The sequence below is a fragment of the Mauremys mutica genome, chromosome 4 (genome assembly GCF_020497125.1).
Source record: "Mauremys mutica isolate MM-2020 ecotype Southern chromosome 4, ASM2049712v1, whole genome shotgun sequence".
Classification (NCBI taxonomy): domain Eukaryota; kingdom Metazoa; phylum Chordata; order Testudines; family Geoemydidae; genus Mauremys; species Mauremys mutica.
In genome coordinates this window covers 33205761-33226596 of record NC_059075.1, presented here as the reverse complement: position 1 = coordinate 33226596, position 20836 = coordinate 33205761, and the positions used below count along the sequence as shown (strand labels likewise).

At 39.0% G+C, this 20836-nt stretch overlaps 1 protein-coding gene across 8 annotated transcripts in view; it reads left to right on the top strand.

Annotated features, from left to right (window-relative positions):
- Positions 1-20836, top strand: part of TTC8 (tetratricopeptide repeat domain 8) — a 92166-nt gene that overhangs the window by 28521 nt on the left and 42809 nt on the right. For 5 of the 8 annotated variants that reach the window (XM_045015117.1, XM_045015116.1, XM_045015115.1 and 2 more), the window contains 4 exons: positions 12969-12998; positions 14790-14962; positions 17924-18044; positions 19797-19860. In XM_045015117.1, the coding sequence (XP_044871052.1) occupies positions 17960-18044; positions 19797-19860 (149 nt within the window). In that variant the 5' untranslated portion in view covers positions 12969-12998; positions 14790-14962; positions 17924-17959. The remainder of the gene's footprint in view (positions 1-12968; positions 12999-14789; positions 14963-17923; positions 18045-19796; positions 19861-20836) is intronic. The other 3 variants (XM_045015119.1, XM_045015120.1, XM_045015113.1) reach the window with 1 other exon arrangement.

The window sequence follows — 20836 nt, the reverse complement described above, 5'->3', positions numbered from 1 at the left end:
TTTGTATAATGCCTAGCAAAATGGGGCCCTTAACAATGACTGGGATTCCTAGGTGCAACCACAACACTAATAGTAACAGATTAAGAACATAAGAACGGCCATACTGGGTCAAACCAAAAGTCCATCAAGCCCAGTATCCTATCCTCTGACAATGACCAATGGCAGGTGCCCCAAAGGGAATGAACAGACAGGTTATCATCAATTGATCCATGCCCTGTCACCCAATCCCAGCTTCTGGCAAACAGAGGCTAGGGACACCATTCCTGCCCATCCTGGTTAATAGCCATTGATGAACCTATCTTCCATGAATCTATCTAGCTCAGTGGTTCCAAACTGAGGGTTCTCAAAATATTACAGGGGGTTCTCGGGGAAAAATTCCCTAATGGCAGACAGAGCTGTACCTAGGGACCCCGGGCAGCATGGGGCCAGCAGCCCAAAGCCCTTGGACTTCCAAGAGCTAAGCAGATCAAAGCAAGCATATCTATCGCACTGAGGAGATTTAAACTTCAAAACTCCTTATAAGAAATGGAAAGGGAGGTGGATATTTTTTGCTATTTTTAAAATTAAATAGGTGGCTAGTATTATCTTTAAAATTATTATGAAGAACAAGTTTAAGCTTTTTTGTAACGTGCATTGTTTGCCTGGACTGCTCAAGACCTGAATGCTTGTGTAACAGGAACTCTTTGAGTTGGCTTCTTAAATACCTTCATGCTGTTTCACATCTGATACTCCTTGATGAAACATAGGAGCCTTGTCTTATAACAGGCTTATTCAAAGTGATACAAGCTATGAAAGTGAGATCTTGGAAGAGTGTTGCTCTTTTCATAATGTAATAAAAATACTGTAATGATAAATAATAATTAATAATAAATCGTGTGTAATAAGCATGTCATAAAAACAAATTGTGTATTTCCAAGATCACTGCTTTTATAATTTATACTCCGGTAAAGGAGAAAATCCCTGGAAATATTCATTTTTAGGAGAGGGTTCGCAAGACTTGACATTTTAATGAAAGGGGTTCATAGGTTGTTAAAGTTTGGGAACCATTGATCTAGCTCCCTTTTGAACCACTTATAGTATTGGCCTTCACAACACCCTCTGGCACGGAGTTCCAGAGGTTGACAGTGCATTGTGTGAAAAAAAATACTTCCTTGTGTTTGTTTTAAACCTGCTACATATTAATTTCATTTGGTGGCCCCTTGTTCTTGTATTAGGAGAAGGAGTAAATAACACTTTCTTATTTACTTCCTCTATACCACTCATGATTTTGTAGATCTCTATCATATCTCCCCTTAGTAGCCTCTTTTCCAAGCTAAAAATTCCCAGTTTTATTAATCTCTCCTCATACGGAAACCATTCTATACCCCTAATAATTTTTGTTGCCCTTTTCTGAACCTTTTCCAATTCCAATATATCTTTTTTGAGATGGGGCGACCACATCTGCATGCAGTATTCAAGGTGTGGGCATACCATTAATTTATATAGAGGCAATATATTTTTTGTCTTATTATCTATTCCTTTCTTGATGATTCCCAACATTCTGTTTGCTTTTTTTGACTGCCGCTGCACATTGAGTGGATGATTTCAGAGAACTATCCACAATGACTCCAAGATCTCTTTCTTCAGTGGTAGCAGCTAATTTAGACCCCATCATTGTATATGTATAGTTAGGATTATGTTTTCCAATGTGCATTATTTTGCATTTATCAACATTAAATTTCATCTGCCATTTTGTTGCCCCGTCACCCAGTTTTGGGAGATCCTTTTGTAGCTCTTCGCAGTCTGCCTGGGACTTAACTATCTTGAATAGTTTTCTATCATCTGCAAATTTTGCCACCTCACTGTTTACCCCTTTTTCCAGATCATTTATGAACATGTTAAATAGGACTGGGCCCAGTACAGATCCTTTAACCAGTTACCAACCCATGAGAGAACCTTTCCTCTTATCCCATGACTGCTTATTTTGCTTAAGAGCCTTTGGTGAGGGACCTTGCCAAAGGCTTTCTGAAAATCTAAATACACCATATCCATTGGATCTCCTTTGTCCGCATGCTTGTTGACCCCCTCAGAGAATTCTAGTTGATTGGTGAGGCATGATTTCCCTTTACAAAAACCAGTGGAAACACCTTTTAAAATAATTATGCTATATGATATCAAGTCCCAGTGTAAGATTTACACTTTGGTCTGAAAATTTACTTATTGCTACAAGTAACTACTGTTGCTTTAGCTGAAGGATTAAAGTGAATGGAATTCTCTCAAATTTGTGCATTTGACAATTCTTTGCATATAGTCAGTTTCACTGTTGCTATATAATTATTTGAGGAATCCTCATTTAAAAGTTAAGTCTAAACAGGAGTGGCTTGCTTTTTAAAGTGAACTGTATTTCTACTTGACTGATGCTCTTAATCTTCAGATTATTTTTTTATATTTTAAATATGCACTATGTATTTAAGTCAAGTCTCTATGGAAAACACTTCGTATAACTGAAATCAATACTAAAAGTTCATAGACTTCAAAAAACTGCAATAGTTACTTTAATGTGAATTGCTCAGCATATTTCTTCAGAAAGATTGTAGAGTGCACAGTATTTCATGGTGTATTTATGTGTCAGAACTATGATGGCAATCCTCTGACAATCTTATCTGACAGCGCAGGTAGAAGGTGGAACTATTAACAACAGATGGTGTACAAGTATTGAGAAAATCTCTTTATTGGTACAAACAGAGTGTAAGAAACTAAATCAATAGGCAAGAAATTCTTCATTGTAGCAACTTGAGTCAGACTCACCATATCAAAAATCCTACATTTGAAATCTCACTAAGAAGCCATTTTATACTGTGTACATAAAGACTAGCCTTTAAAATGTTTGATATAATTAATGCTAGAAGGCAGACTAATGTAAAATGATTTGTCTTCTCTGTTGTCTGCCAATTACTATGTTATCTACTCAGCATGACTCAGATTCTGCAGTTTTTATTGTAATCCACACAGAATCTAAGGCTAGTATTAGCTTTTATTGGCTACCTGCCTGATATTTTACAACTCTGCTTCTGATTTATAAAACTGTGTCTTTCTCCTCACTGTGTTAGTGCACTTTTATCTTTTTCCTTCTTGATCCAAGCCTTGATATCTGTCACATGTTTGCAGTGTTATTGTAGTCATGATGGTCCTCGGATACCACATTTACTTCCACAAATTGAGCAACCGCCCCAGACACACCAAAAAAAACCAAACAAACCCTATTATCTAGAGCCAGGCCTTAGATAAAACAGAATTTGCTCCTAAGAGAAAGTCCGGGATACACACCCAAACACATTTAAAAGTGCCTTGACTAAACAGGGACACCCTTCCAGAGAAGATCACACAATGCAAAGAGCCACCAAAATACCCCAAGAGAACCTGCTTTAATACAGGAAAAAGAAACCCACTGATCAAACATCCCTAGTTGTCACCTACCAGCCCACACTGGAACCCATATGGGGTATCAAACGATTACAACCCATATTTGATGGGAACCTCATCCTGAAAGAAGTCTTTCCTGAGCCCTCTTCTGACCTTCAAACATCTCCTCAACCTTGCCAACATCATCATCAGAAGAAAACTCCCCACAGACAAGGACCCACCAAATCAAAGCAGCACCAGACCCTGCCAAAACAGATGCAACACCTGCAGTAATATCTCCACTGCTACGGTGTTCAATACCACTCGCAACACATCTTTCAAGGTTCCTGGGTCCTACACATATCTGTCACAACATGTTGTGTACCTCAACCAGTGCATAAAATGCCTCAACAACTGCGTGGGTGAAACCAGACAATCATTGTGCTCTCTCATGAGCTCAGAGAAAAAAGTGATAAAAGACAAATACACTATATCACCCATGGACCAACTCTTTTCACAAAGCTATTGCTCCATATCTGATTTTTCAGTACTTGTCCTCAAAGGAAATCTGCACAACGCCTTCAAAGGGTGAGCCTGGTAACTTAAATTCATAACTCTGCTAGACAGACACCAAAAGCCATGGACTTAATAGGGGCACTGATTTTTATGGTTTATTACAGTTTGCAATATATCACACTGCCTGCTACCCTTAATTGCTCACTTCAAACCCTTTATGTGTAACAGTTTAACCCCCAATTTCCCATTTCATTGCAAGTGACCTCCTCCAACATGTTGCCCCTTCTGCTTACCAGTCCTTAGCTCAGACACTCTGTTTCCTTCCCCAGACCTGAAGGAGAATTCTGTGTAGCTCAAAAGCTTGTACCTTTCAGCAGCACAACTTGGTCCAATAAAAGATTATCTCACCTACCTTGTCAGTCTGTCATATGTGCATTCTGCTTGGCTCAGGTCAGAGAGAAAAGGGCTAGTAAGCCTCAATGTGCCTTTCGTATTAACTTATTTTCACTTTTGTTTTAAACTCAGTCTAACTTTATGTATTGTTTCGAGCCCAGGGTGGATAAAAATAAATGATTAAAAAAAATATATTTTTTTAATTTAAATTGGATTTTTGTGATAAAATGCTTTTGGGGGGAAAAACCTATCTAAAGATAGTTTTAATTAAGACACGTTGTAGCTCAAAGATACCTCATCATGGAATAGGGATTATAAATTCCAATTCTATAGTATGAGACAATATATTCATGTAATGTTTAAGAAAAGTTTTGTAAATGAGTTCCAATAGTTCATGGATTAGGGACCCAATCTTATGGGGTTCCACAGGCTTCTGTATAGATCATTTAGGTTAATCTTTCTTATCTACCCAGTGGGACTCAGTGCTCAGTCCAGAACATGGGTTCTCAAACTGGGGGTCAGGACCCCTCAGGGGCTCGCGAGGTTATTACATGGGGAGTCATGAGCTGTCAACCTCCACCCTGAACTCTGCTTTGCCTCCAAGATTTATAATGGTGTTATAAATTTTTAAAAAAGCTTTTAAATATATTTAAGGGACGGTCGCACTCAGAGGCTTGCTATGTGAAAGAAGTCGCTAGTACAAAAGTTTGAGAACCACTGGTCTTGAAGATACCATCAGAGATGCTTAGTTTTGCAGTTCTCAAACTGTGGATTTGTGTCTCCAGAGGTAACATGCTTGTTAACAGCAAAAATGTTTTTAAATAAATAATATATAGAGGTGAGAAATAAGAACGGCCTTACTGGGTCAGACCAAAGGTCCATCTAGCCCAGTATCTGTCTACCGACAGTGGCCAATGCCAGGTGCCCCAGAGGGAGTGAACCTAACAGGCAATGATCAAGTGATCTCTCGCCTGCCATCCATCTCCATCCTCTGACAAACAGAGGCTAGGGACACCATTTCTTACCCATCCTGGCTAATAGCCATTTATGGACTTAACCACCATGAATTTATCCAGTTCTCTTTTAAACGCTGTTATAGTCCTAGCTTTCACAACCTCCTCAGGTAAGGAGTTCCACAAGTTGATTTTGCTCTGCGTGAAGAAGAACTTCCTTTTATTTGTTTTAAACCTGCTGCCTATTTATTTCATTTGGTGACCCCTAGTTCTTGTATTATGGGAATAAGTAAATAACTTTTCCTTATCCACTGTCTCCACATCACTCATGTTTTTATATACCTCTATCATATCCCCCCTTAGTCTCCTCTTTTCCAAGCTGAAGAGTCCTAGCCTCTTTAATCTTTCCTCATATGGGACCCTCTCCAAACCTCTAATCATTTTAGTTGCCCTTTTCTGAACCTTTTCTAGTGCCAGTATATCTTTTTTGAGGTGAGGAGACCACATCTGTACACAGTATTCGAGATGTGGGCGTACCATGGATTTATATAAGGGCAATAATATATTCTCAGTCTTATTCTCTATCCCCTTTTTAATGATTCCTAACATCCTGTTTGCTTTTTTGACCGCATCTGCACACTGCGTGGACATCTTCAGAGAACTATCCACGATGACTCCAAGATCTTTTTCCTGACTCGTTGTAGCTAAATTATCCCCCATCATATTGTATGTATAGTTGGGGCTATTTTTTCCAATGTGCATTACTTTACATTTATTCACAGACCTCAACTCTATTGTAAATTTGTGTACACAGGGTCAATCCCTTACCTCTCTCTAAAAGTGCAAAATTTCAAAAAAGTTCAATGAATAGAAGATTGTTGGGGCGGAACAGATCTGGACAAGGAGAAGAAGTCTGGAGATAAATGTGAGAAGCAAGGAGCATGTGCTTGTTTTGTTAAAATATTATATGTTTGCTGTTGAAGGAAAAAATCCAGAATACTTAACGTTGTTGTTTTAGTTAAAAAAAAAAAAAAAAAAACCCCAAACAATTTAAATGTCTGTCTTGTGATATTCTCCTCCTAATACAGCATGGAAAGAAAATCCTCCAAATATTATAGTTCACCTCCCAATGACTTCATAAATATCTGCTTCAATTGCCTTTGGTAAATGAAATAACCAAACAATCATTCATTTTCTGATATAGCTGTAAAACGAATCTGAAAAGTTTTCAAGATAAATCAGTGTTTAAAAATGTATAGTGTGTACCTTCTAAAAATAAAACCTACATCTACCTCTGAGTTGTGAAGAATATGTATTAAGGTTATAACAACCAACAAGAATGCACTTTTATGTAGAAAACCATGATTAAATCGAGTCTTCCTGACTAGTGATTTAAATCACGATTTAAATCACTCTGATTTTAATCAAATCCACTGTGTTCAAGACTATTGAAAATAAGCGATTAAAAAGGAAAGCCATATTCACATACACAAATATGTTTACTCTGCATTTAATAAAGGTTAATATTTATTTTCTAAGACACTCAAAAGAGAAGATATCAAAGTATATGATAATCTTTGAAGTCATAACTTTAAGGGATGCACATTACTCAAACATCTACTCACATCTTTACATGCTTATTCTAATATTCAATAATTAAAAATGACAATGGTTGTGAATTAAAAAAAAAAAGAATTTAAGAGCATTTCTTTTTATCCTTATTATTCAACAATTGGCCTCATGCATTATTTACCCCACACTATCCAAAACCTGTACTGAATACTTTTCTATGCTGCTCATCACCATAAAATCTAAATTTTTTTAAAACATTTAATGAATTTATCTTTACAACATCCCTGTGAGGTAAGGTAGTAGTATTCTCAATTTTAAAATTGGGAACTAAACCAGAGAGCAAGTATGGTCAAAATTGTCAATTGGTTTTTGGTGCCCAAGTTGAGATGCCCCGGGCCTAATATCCAGAGAACTTAGCATTTTTATAGCACTTTATATGTTCAAAAATACAGCTCCCATTGACTTTGTTTACAGTTGCATGTTCAGCACTTCTGCAACTCAAGCCCCAGATATCTTATGTTGGGCACCCAGAAGTGAATATACAATTAATAACTACCTGTGAAAAGTTTGGTTTGAATGAGCTGCTCAGCATCACATAGGAACTTTGGGCCAGGAGAAGGGGTAGAATCCAGTTCTCTAGGGTGGCATTCAACACTCTTAGCCTCAAGACCCTCATCTCTTTTCCTGCAGTTCCTGACTCACTGGATGCACACCTTCCAACTTTTACAACAAATGAGGCAGGGATTCTAGAATAGTTTCATTCTGTACACATTCCTGAGTCATTCCCTGAGTACCTATCAGTTAGGTGTACTGAATGAGTCGGGAAAAGCAGTATGTGATGACATAATGAAAGATTGAGTAGTAAAATTTTCAAAAGTGCTTAAGTACCACTGACTTAAAAATGGGACTTAGACTGTGGCCCACATCCTCAAGAGTATTTAAGCTCCTAACTTCCACTGAAATTGATGTCCATGGAAGTTACGAGCTTAAAGCATTAAGCTTTTTGAGGCATCATGTTAATTTTTCAGCCAATCATGCATGAACTAGAATTTCTCATGCAACGATACTAAATACTTTATATTGGCATTGTAAACCAATTCTTAAAGAATTAATCATTAAAATTGATTCCAAAATGTAACTAGGTCAACTTTTTAAAAATCAGATCAAGGAATTCCTCGAGGTTTTAAAAGATTTCCTTTCAACAGATTCTCTTTTGATATGTACTGTATTTTTATTTACTTATTTAAGAAGTCTCCAAAGAATTCAGTGGATGACTTCCCAATAAAACTCTTACAACATGCTGGATTTATGAATGCATGAACCATTAATGCCAAATGCAACCTTTTTTCCTACCATAAGAAATTGGACCTTGGCTTCCATATTTGTAGTAGTAGCATGACAGAGAGAACACTCTTTCTCTACTGCTGTCTGTTTATTGTCCTGATTAGTTGCCTAATCTGATTACTGTTCTTTGTGTTCCATATGTCACATTCAAGGCATTAAACCAGCACTGATGTACTAATTGTGAACGTATAATTCAACTATTAAGAAGGGGGGAAATGGCTCAACAGTATAATTGTTAATAGATGTATAATGAATATCCTGCTTTTAAAACGTATTTAATGCTCTACTATAAGAGTTTGTGCTTTCACTGAACTGTCTTTTTTTAAAAATACTTCCCTCCCCTGACCCTCAGTGCTGTTACTCCTATTTATGATTATGGTATTGATTTTTGCTATTCTTTATGGAAATGAAGTAATTGCTAAATAATTCAAACAAAACATCTTAAACCTAGCTGCTTGTATGCTGATTTTAACAAGGTCAGAGTAAACATATAATTAAGACGTTCACATGGAGGTTCGCTTCTGAAAGCATCCTCAGCTGAAATAAACAGTTGACACAAATTGCTGTGGTTACTAAATGTAAAGATAAATATTATTAGTGATTCATTTAGTCACTTCCCTGCACTATTATAATGTAGATCTACAATGATGCCAGTAGCAATTTGGCCTGCGTTTTCAGTATACACTGATTTTTCACAGTATGTTGCACATATCAATTCATATTTACCTTAAATTTCAGTTGTAGATACAGGCATGTTATAAGCTTCAAAAATAGTTATCCAAACAGTTTTTCAGGCTCTCCTCTTTCTTTAAGCTGTTACATTAAAAGTTTAATTTTATAAGTACAGCTCTTTCTGATGGTTTTATCTTAAAATGGATTGATTTCACACAGTAACTTTCATTTTAAAATGCTCTCAAAGGTTTATAAATCTGGGCTGAATTCTTCTTTCATTTATACTTTTACAACATTAGCGACTTCAAGAGTGGATTAGATGTGTAAAAGATGACAAACTTAGACCCTTTATTGTTAAGAATAAGCTAACAAGTGGCCTGGTCTTGCAAGTCCTCTCACACAAGTCTTTACTCAAGTGACTAGTCCCATTGAGTTCAGTTGGATTACATACATGAGTAAAAAATGCAGGATCCACCCTTATTCTGTCACACTACATTTTATTATTAGTTAATGATTTCCATTCATGCGAATGGAAAAGTTCCATCACTTGCTTAAATGTTAGTTAATATCTTCAAATTTCTCTTAACTAGGATGTGTTAGCCAACACATCCTACAACTCTAGTGCAGGCAAGGCAATGTATACTCCCTACCATGTGTAGTCCAGCAGGAGACCTCAAAGGTCCTGGTACACCCCCATCACACCCATGTTATAAGCAGGGATCCTAGAAATCTGTTTGTCATGGAAAAATGTGGAATCTGCATTTTTGTACAGAGAATCTTTAATTTTTTACATTTTGTGCAAAAATAAAAACAGAAGCCTGTTTATCTGAGCCTCAATTTTCTAGCTCTCTGTATTAACGGAACTGGGGCTGACAGCCTGAGCCCCGCCACCCGGGGTTCAAGCTCTCCAGATTATCTGAATTTTTGATTATCTGATCTGGCCCCTATCCCAATTAGATCAGATAAGCGGGGTTCCACTGTATTGTGGCTAGGGAAACTACAGGTTTCAGAGTAGCAGCCGTGTTAGTCTGTATCCGCAAAAAGAACAGGAGTACTTGTGGCACCTTAAAGACTAACAAATTTATTTTAGCATGAGCTTTCGTGAGCTGCAGCTCACTTCTTCGGATGCATAGAATGGAACACACCGACAGGGGATATTTATACATACAGAGAACATGAAAAGGTGGAAGTATGCATACCAACAGGCAGAGTCTAATCAATTGAGAGGGAAACTACAGTTCAGCATTTCATTTTAATTGTGGAAAAACACATATTTTTATGTTTGTTTGTTTTTTTAAGCAGAGCATTTTGGGGGGGTTATCATAGAAAATTAGGATCCCTGGTTATAAGGTAATATTTAAGTGTTTGTTTGCTTTGTGACTATCAAAGTATTTGTTATGAAGCTCGAAACCTAAATAGTCAGGAGAGAAGCATTACCAAGTGTGAAATACTAGTTTACCACAAGAGGTGTCATCTCCTGCCCAACTGAAGACAAATCATTTTGGCACCTCAGTGGACAAAAGGCTTTAATTCCTCCCTTCACACCCATGAAGAGGGGATGTGCACAAACCCTCCACCCATCACACTTTGAACTAGGGGAGGGGAATAAAAATCCCTAACCAGAAGGATCTGTATCATTATACTTCTTGGAATTTGGAGAGGATAGTATTTCTAAGCATAAGCAAGGTATTCCCAAACTGCTTAGCTTGGGTTAGCCCTAAGGGACACACAGAGCTTGCACGTTGCAGCAGCTTCTATTACTTTTTGAAACCTAAGACTGTAACTTAATTGTGGGTATATCTTTACCTGCTTTAACCTTGTAAAGGTCCTTTTTCTTAGTTAATAAACCTTTAGTTAGTTTAATATAGGATTGGTACAAGCATTGTCTTTGGTTAGAGATCTAAGATACAATTGACCTGGGGTAAGGGACTGGTCCTTTGGGACTGGGAGTGACCTGAATATTATTGTGATTTTTTTGGGTGTAAGGGACCATCTGTCACAAAGGCAAGCTTGCCTGGGTGGCAAGATAGACCCAAGTGTCCAAGGGGACTGTCTGTGACTCCATGGTAAGGCTGTTATAGTGGTTGAGGGGTTCACATTTGACACTTGGCTGGTGAAATCTAATTATAGAACACACAACCAGTTTGGGGTTTGTGCCCTAGTTTGTAACAGTCTGCCCTGAGGTTGGCACCCACATTCGTGAGCCACTCCAGACAGCTTGACAGCCCATGCAACCTGAATTGCTGGCATTGTCCAACTTTTGCGTGTTTGATTTTGCAATCTAAATAATATCCTTTGAACAGTTTGTCAGTAATTTCTTAATTTTTTTCCTAAAAGGAAAAGACGTACAAACAAATGTTGTTATATGGAGTAGTAACACTTCCCCTCCCCAAAAAATCATGCATCAGCAGCAGGATTTAAACCCTGAAACTTCATCACTATAACACAGCTTGAGCTACAGCTAACAATATTAGCAAGTAGAAGAAGTGCTCTGGCGGAAGTGGAAGAAATGGGCTGCTGGAGTCATATGCTGGGTTATGTAGGTGGTGAGGAGGAACCAGACTGGTTCTATGTTCTCTCTCCCGCTCTTTCCAGTGGAGGAGGAGTACCTTCCCTATCTTGTACCCCTAAGGGAGGGCGATAACAGCTAAGTAGGGCTGTGTGCTAGGTCAATGTACATAGGATGGGGATTGTCAAGGGAAGTTCAGCCCATATCTCCCCTCACTCCCCAAGAAGCTGTCTGCTTCTGTTGTTAATCGGTGTATTGTGTGGTTCTCCTGACTTGGCGATGTGAGCCCAGCCTGAGATTACAATGTTAATGTTCAGTTACTTTAGTATGCTACCACAATTTTGTTGACAAGGCAAGTAACAGAAGGGAATGGTGATTTTTCATAGTTCTGATCTCAGCCAAAACTGAACAGAATGAAGAGACAAAGAAAAGGCATTTCTCTGTCTTTTACTCTTTTCTCCTGCCAAATTTGGCCGTTTAATAAGGTGTTAGAGCTTTTCAGTAAAAAAAAAGTCATTCTTTTCTATTAGAAAATGGTAGGCAATCTAAATATGGGGTTTGTTGCTATCAGCTCACAATTTTGCAAGAGCTGGGTTAGTGTACTGAAGCCTAAATATTTTGTACCATTAGTAAACGAAGTGGGTATTCACCCATGAAAGCTTATGCTCCAATACATTTGTTAGTCTATAAGGTGCCACAGGACTCTTTGTTGCTTTAGACAATCTTGTGTGTACACACTGGAAAATTTAAGTGAACCCTCTTATAGTTTAGGGAGCTGGAAAACCTATTATCTTTCCCTGTGTTTCAGATTCTACATTGGTGTTGCAGATCCAGACAGGTTCTTTTTGGTACTAGAATGACTTTATGTTCTCTTCAGGTTTCAAATGTTTTAAGTTTTAGGTCCCCAAATTCACTTGCCATAATATTACCTTGAAGTTGTTGGGTTTTCCCCCCCCCCCCCCCTTAGGTGTTGTGCCTTCTCTAACTGGTGGCTAGAGTACTATTGCATTAATTTGAAAAAATAATGTTTTGAGCATTTATTGAATTAAATACATTGTCTCCATCATAATGTATACAAAGGCTTGTTTGTATGCAGATATTTATTTTCTTTTAAGAACTTCGTGATGAAGCCATCAGTGGCTAACAAAAAAAAAATTGGGATCCCTTTTCTTCATGCATGCCATGTGTGAGGATTTTGTTACATGTTCCTGGACCTAAAATTCTGATTTATTTTCTGAGTGTCACTTAAGTTTAACAATGGTATTTAGCTGTCCCTTCAGATGTTGTACATTTAAAAATAATTGTATATGGAGTATTCACCTGGTATTCTTACATTTTAAAACACCTAATGTTTAAACTATAACTTGGCAAATGTGACCAAACTGAAACAAGAAACCAAGCTATGTCTGAGATGTTATTTACTGTAAATCTACTTCTCTTATGGAGAACATCTCTTCAGCCTTGAAAATGTAGAGGAGTAAAATAATCTAGTAATGGTAGGTAATGGCCGAAGGAGGTTACATCAAGTATTTTGATTTAGTTACATTGCTGTTCCATTTATGGGTTTGTTTTGATTTTTCATTGTTTGATTCCATTTCTTATTTCACTCCTTTTCTTATGCATTCTAGGAGCCTGATTCTGAATTCACAGTTTCTCAGGTAAAAAATTTTCATAACTACCAGTATTTGAAAAAACACTGACAAGAGTTTATAGCATGTTATATAGTGATGTTTGTTTCATTTAATTCCTTAGGGCTTGTCTACACAGAGACTTAGTGCATGGCAAGCCAGGGATGTGAATCTACAGCTATGGGCTTGGCTACACTTACAGTTTGCAGCGCTGGTAGTTTGCAGCGCTGGTCATCCAGCTGTGTAGGAGCAGCGCTGGTGTGTGGCCACACTCACAGCTACCAGCGCTGGTGTGTGGCCACATTTGCAGCATTTCCAGCGCTGTTGGGAGTGATGCATTATGGGCAGCTATCCCAGCATTCAAGTGGCCGCAACGTGCTTTTCAAAAGAGGGGGGTGGAGTGGGGTCTAGTGTGACAGGGAGCGGGGGGGAAAGAGAGAGTGGATTTTTGGAGCCAACACTGTGTGTTAGCTTCCTGACTTGAAAAATCAGAACATTTTTCCGACCCCTTAGTCTTAACTCTTAATTGCAAACAGCATGTAGGCAACACGACTCCCCGCTGTTTCCCTGCCTGCCTCTCATTTGATTGTTTACAGCCAAGTACAGATGATCACAGCAAACAGGAGCTGTGTTTGTTTTTTAGATAGCAGCAGCAACGGAGGAGCTCCACAGAGCTCGTTCACAACAGGGAGGAGGATCTCATTTGATTGTTCACAGATTGATCACAGCAAACAGGAGCTGATAAGCAGCTCCGGTAGAAACGGAGCGAAACGGAGCTCCTCCGGAGGTTCACAACAAAACAAAGAGAGGCTGCATAACAAAACAAAGGGAGTAATTTAGTTTAAAGCATTCTGGGATATCTCCTTATTCCCTGGAGGCCAATAAAAGCGCTGGTGTGTGTCCACACTTGATGAGCAGCGCTGGATCACCAGCGCTGCAATCGCTACACCCCAACCTGGCCAGGTGTACAGCCAGCGCTGCAGCCAGGGAGTTGCAGCGCTGGATGTGCCTTGCAGGTGTGGACAGTTACTAATTGCAGCGCTGGAAAGCCTCTACCAGCGCTGCAACTTGCAAGTGTAGCTATGCTCCCAGCCCTGCTCCGCCCCAACCCTGTTCAGCCCCTAGTCCTGCTCCGCTCCCAGCCCCAGCTCCTACCCCACCCTAGTTCTGCCCCCAGCTCAGCTCTGCCCTCATTCCCTCTCCACCCCCAGGCCAGCTCCACCTCTAGCCTCAGCCCCTCCCACATCCCCAGTTCCATCCCCAGCTTCACCTTCAGCCCAAGTTCCACTACTGAGGAAGCCTTGGCTGTACAATAATGGGGGGCGGGGGGGCATGGACAGATTCCGTTAATGATGTGGGGCGGGGGCACGACTGGAGAAGTTTGTGCACTACTACATTAATGTATCTTTACAAATTCATATTGGGTTAATTCTGAAAGAAGTAACAGAAAATTGCTGTGCATGGTGTTGCAGTAAATGATTAAAATTGGCTGTTTTTAAAACCTGTAGTTGTTACTAATAAAATGGAATATATTTAAAAACTTGTAGATTTTGGCCTTTGTGCAAACTGAAAGCAGAAAATGCATTCCATATTAGAATAAAACAGTGGTTCCCAAATTGGGGTTCGTGGAATAAAATAACATATAGCAGGAACTGCTACAAGTTATTGGTAAAAAACATTAGGGCTGTGAGCTCATCAGATTTGGAGATAAATGGTGCTTCTCTGTGTAGCTGGTATGTTGGGCAAATATGCCTTGCTTTCTTAAGATCTTCTATAGTGCTCCTCATTGTACCATCTACCTTATTATCACACTTTTTATAGACAGTAGAGGTGCTGAGCAACTCCTATTGAAGTAATTCAGAGTTGAGACTACTCAAGAGGCTGTCATGAAGTGCTCAGCATCTCAGAAGATGAGGACGTAGGTGAATAAAACCAGATTCTGTTTCATTATGGACAAGAAAATTGGTTACAGTTATCTGTTTTGATGGAGAGAGGTATACTTTTCATTTTTTCTTCAGAAGAGTCAGTAGCCAAGTATAATTGTTCTAACAAAGCCCTGTATCAGTTTACACTGGGTAAATAATAGATTATATGAAAGGAGATGTTTTCACAAATCCCATTTTATTTTTCAAAAACCTCATTCTTTTCTGCTGTCTTGCCATGCACCTTTAGCATCTTCTTGTACATTTATTATTTCATCTGAAAATGCTTGTGCTTCCTTTAGTTAACCAGAGGGTTGAAGTGATTATGTTGCAGTCTATCTACATTTTTTGGAGAAGGGAGGGGGATTCTGCCAGCTTTGTTACATACATGCACCAGTATTGGATTTATTCAGTACTTTCTTCTCTTATGGGTCTTGTATAATTAACAGATAACAAGGATTGTGGATCATCCTCTTGTCTTGCAAGATAAAAAAAATCCCTATATGCATGCAGCCTTTAAGTTCCATATTTGGTAATGTTCCATCTATTGCTGCTTTGGTCAAAATACTGATAACTGAAGCATTGCCATAAGCAATATTCTGATCTGAAGTCTGATGTGTAATTAGGCGATGGTATGTGATTTTTTTAAAGATTATTGTTGGCTATATAATGCCCAATTAGTAGTTTAACATAGAAGCACAGCCTAAGGGCCCTAACTTTCCAATAGCTGACTGATAATGACAAAAGGATGCGTGTTGCTTTTTTTAAGTTGCCTAGTGCTTTTTGTTGGAGAAGAAGAGTGAAGATTTATCTAGGCCTTACCGATACTAAAATTGGCCTCTTCGGCAATTTATACAGCTGCACCAGTATAAATAGGGAAGCTGCAGATTTCATGGAAAATCACTACAAAGCAGCTTTTCTTATGTATGCTAGGAGTTAGCATTGGTTCAGCTACACTGATGTCTATACCAGCAATTTGCCAAAATTGGAGCTAAGGCCTAGATTGGACTTCAGAAATACACAGCGTCAAAAAGATTAATATAGCACCAAAATAAAATACTTGTCTGGAGCTTCATGAAAATATGTAAAGATGAGATGAACTTTTAACTGCAAATTTTTAATGCAAATTAAAGGTTGTCACCAAAATTACAGGTTAAGAAACTATAAGAAAAAGTAGACCTGGATTACATTGGATTGGGCTAGATTCAAATTGCCCTGGTCTGTTCTTTTCTCCTATTACTATTAACAGATTTCCAAATGTGGTTGAGCTGGCTGTTTAGATGCATTCTCTTCTCCCAGCTCCAAACTGCACTAAAATGCAGCTTAAAATACATTTTCCTAGTATTTCTTTTCTATGTAAGCAATGATTGTAGTTGCCACAGAAATATTATATAATGCAAATGTGAGAGGAGATGGTCTATGCAATCCTAAATGAAGAAAAGTCTCTGAGTCAGTCTCTATTAAAATGTGGTACACGTTATGAAAAGTTTGAAGTTCCTTCCATAGCAGGCCCTCCACTGTTTCTGGATTCAAAAAAAGATTATTTGTCCTTGTGTGTTTGATCCCTTTGGTTTCATTTAGAGAAGAATTAACCTTGCTATTTCTCATTTGGAAACATTAAGCATACTTTGCTAATGGTCTGTTTAGGCCAGTGTCAAGGAAGAAATAAACCTGATTATTTTAATAAGTCTCATTCTGGGATGTTAATGGTAGTCTGTTCTATGTCTGAAAGAAAGTCAGTGACTGATCTTGCAATCCCTTTTATCATCCTAGACCTGTAAGTACGTGTATATTAAGTTATCAAAAAGGGAACTAGATCTGCAGTGTTAGTTCTCCAGAGTTTCTATTTAACCACTGAAGCTTTCCCCCTCTGATTTGATAGTGAAACAGCCTACACTGAGCTCTTCATACAGCAAAAAATTTCCCATTCCATATAATCCTCCAAGTCAGTGGTGGGCAACCTGTGGCCCATGGGCCACATACAGCCAGTCAGGGTAATCTGCTGGCAGGCCGCGAGACAGTGTTTACATTTACCGTCCGCAGGCATGGCTGCCCGTAGCTCCCAGGGGCTGTGGTTCACTGTTTCCGGCCAATGGGAGGTGTGGGAAGCAGCACGAGGTACATGCTGGCCGCTGCTTCCCGCAACTCCCATTACCCGGCAATGGCAAGCTGCGGGTGGCCATGCCTGCGGACAATCGATGTAAAGACTGTCTCACAGCCCACCAGTGGATTACCCTGACAAGCCGCAGGTTGCCCACCAGTGCTCCAAATTATTCACTTGAGCTATTTGCCTGTCCAATTCACCATAAATTGTTACAATGGTATCGTGCAGTTGGTTAGACTTAGTATATCGGTAGATGTACATGTTTACTAGTGGCGATTATTCTGAAGCAAGGAGATTTGGATTCTCCTTTTTTTTAAAGGATGCCTGTATTGAAACTGAATAGTGTTATAAGTGTTAGCATTTAAGAGTCCTACTTGATAACTTTGTTCCCTACCGATTAAGATGTTTTTCCCCTGTGCACTGAGCTGCCTAGGGTAAGGTACATAGGACCATGATTTGCCTTCCCCTCTTGTAATGGTGTGGCTAAGGGGAGACTGACTGACTGACTGGTGATCTGGAACTGAGGCTGGAAATGTTTCCAGTCATGGAACCTCAAGCAATTGCTTGTTCCAAAGACCAGTCCTAATGTTTTGTATTTACACCTCTACCTCAATATAACACAGTCCTTGGGAGCCAAAAAATCTTACCGCATTAGAGGTGAAACCGTGTTATATTTAACTTGCTTTGATCCACCGTTATATCCATTTTCATGTTATATCGGGTGGCGTTATATCGAGGTAGTGGTGTATTTAGTGCGTCAAAATTCTGCCACTGGAACCAGCCAGTCAAATCTCTACCTTTCTCAACCCAAAGTATAATTTATGAAAGGATTAAAAAAAGTTAAAAACCTACTACAATTGAATGTGTTTTAGATTCCTTTCCAGTACTTAAGTTTGATTTGTTTGTTTATTTGCTTTATCCTTATGTAGGCTGCTTGGAGTTTGAAAACAAGAGCTCTAACAGAAATGGTTTATGTGGATGAAATTGATATAGATCAGGAGGGAATAGCAGAGATGATGCTTGATGAAAATGCCATTGCTCAAGTTGCACGTAAGTACAGACTTTCACCTAGATGTATTAAAATGATGTAAGTTCTTTGTGGCAGGACTGTAAAAGCAGCAAAGAATCCTGTGGCACCTCATAGACTAACAGACTGGCAGGACTGTCATCTAGTATATAATAGTACATTACATGTTATAGGGACCAACCTAGTGTTGATTTTTAGGCATTATCACAATATAAATGTTCAATAATATAACATGGTGTTGTAAAAGGTACATTGAGATTCAGCTGAAAGAAAAATACTTTTGCTTACTAATTTGGCAGTTTGATAGATTTTTAAATCGGTTCAGTTACATAAAGCTCACATCTCCTAAGGAATATAATAGCAGCATACCTGGCCTGGCATCAGGATCCATCTGCTGTAACAATTTACTTTTACTTGGTGCCTTGGGTTCCTCTCTGTCTGGGCAGTTCATTTGGCGTATACTTTATGCTGCTGATTTGGCCTTTCAACCAAAGCAAAAGTCTACTTTCAAGGCAAGAGTCCTCCATCAGCCTTCCACTCAGGTTCAGTAATCCTTTTTTTCTCAGTGCATGGGTTTCTGTACTACTTCTCTAGGAGTTAGCATTGGTGGAGGTGGAAAGGGACACATACCCTTCCCCTAATATGAGTCCTACCCCTGTAATCCTAAATTGTGAGCAGCAGTATGCCCATACTTAAGACTGCTCTGCTATGCTGTTTCCCAGGACCATTTCCTAGAAAGCTTGGTGGTGGTATGGCCTTTCCTAGCACACAATCTCCTCCCCAGTGTCCTTCTTGGCCCATCTCCTCTCTGGCCCTTTCCTGGGTTCTTCCACACAGACACTCTCATGGTTCCTCACCATCTGCCTTTCTCAACAAGGAGTCATTATGGAAAAATATAGTCAGCCTATAATTAAAACAAGGACTGAAAAGGAGGTGACCTTCTGGCTGGCACCTTAGGGAAAGATTGCCAGTGGCTAATAGATTAGGTTTATATCATGCAAATGAATGTTAAGCAAGGTGTATACAAATAAAAGTAGATATCTATAGTAGGCAAGTTCAAGAGCGCTTTTGAAATGAGAGCAACAGTTGGTGGAATGAGAAGGGAGAACCCTCTAATAGATGAAAGGCAGAGACCCAGCCTCTGAAAAATGGTCACACTGTTTTATTTATGTATTGACTTCTATAGCACTCAGAATAAAAGTGGCTAATGACTCCGTGTTTTTCATGGAGGTTGCGGAAGTCACAGATTCTTCTGGAGTGGCCAGTGTGGCAGAAAATGTGATTATATTTTTGTTTTATTTGTAACCATTTTCTGTTGCTGTTGTCTCTGCTTACTATCACTTAAATCTGTGTTTTTATTAATAAATGTATTATTTTATTATAATTTCATCTCAGTGCTCTTATACTAAAATGAGGGGTGCATCCTCAGCTGAGCCAACAGGCTGGTGTGTATTCTGTCTCTTCAAAGACAGCAGGCTTGGTATTTCTGTGAGCATGCTGCAGGAGGACACTTCTGCAGAATTCAGGAACTGAAGTACATCAAGAGTTAATTGAAAGAAAATTAGAACTTGCAGCATTCTAAGGAGTCTGGCTAACAGACTGGGGTGGCAGGGAGCTGATTTGCTAAGGCAGAAGAATAACAGGGTGACTTACAGATCTGAATGCACCAAGAAAATGTCACAAGGTCTAATCTGGACTGTAAGTTCTCTTTAAGTACCATGCAGCCTTAGAGTGGCTATAAACAAACATTAAGTGATGAGACTCTTAATTTGTAGGCCCAGGAACTTCTTTGAAACTCCCTGGAACCAGTCAAGGTGGAGGTCCCAGTCCAGCTGTTAGGTATGCATTTCCTTATGTTTGGCGGCTTTAACTTGTACATTTATTAAATTTAGGATCTTCACATTAATGTAACATATTAAGTTTTACAAATTACAAAATGATAGGTTTAAATGTGTAGCATTTCTGTATTGTTAAATTGATGGAAATACTACTTCGACTCCAGGATGACTTGAGAAGAGCGAATATAGTACCTGTCTTTAGAGTGGGGGCGGGGGGGTAGAGGAGAGGAGCTGGGGAATTATAGACCAGTCAGGCTAACTTTGATACCCGGAAAGATACTGGAACAAGTTTATTAAACAATCTGTTTGTAAGCACCTATAGGATAAGTAATATTTGTCAAAAACAAATCATGCCAAACCAATTAAATTTTTTTCTTTGTCTGGGTTACTGATGTAGAATGGATGGGGGGAAGCAGTAAACATGATCCATGTTGATTTTTCAGTTGATTTTTGACACAGTCCCATGTAATATTCTCATAAGCAAATGAGAGAAATATGATCTAGATGATGTTACTATAAGGTTGGTGCATTACTAACTGCTTGAAAGACTGTACTCAAAGAATAATTACCAATGGTTTGCTGTCAAACTGAAGAATATATGTATCTAGTGGAGTCCCTCAGAGGTCTGTGCTGTATTTGGTACTATTCAATGCTTTAATTAATGACTTGACTAAAGGAATGGAGAATATGCTTATAAAATTTTCAGATTAAATCAAGATGGGAGGGATTAGCATTCAAAATAACACTGAGAAATTAGAGAATTGATCTCATAAGAATGGCCATACTGGGTCAGACCAAAGGTCCATCAAGCCCAGTATCCTGTCCTCTGACAGTGGCCAATGGCAGATGCCCCAAAGGGAATTAACAGACAGGTTATCATCAAGTGATCCATGCCCTGTCACCCAATCCCAGTTTCTGGCAAACAGAGGCTAGGGACACTGTTCCTGCCCATCCTGGCTAATAGGTTCATCAATGGC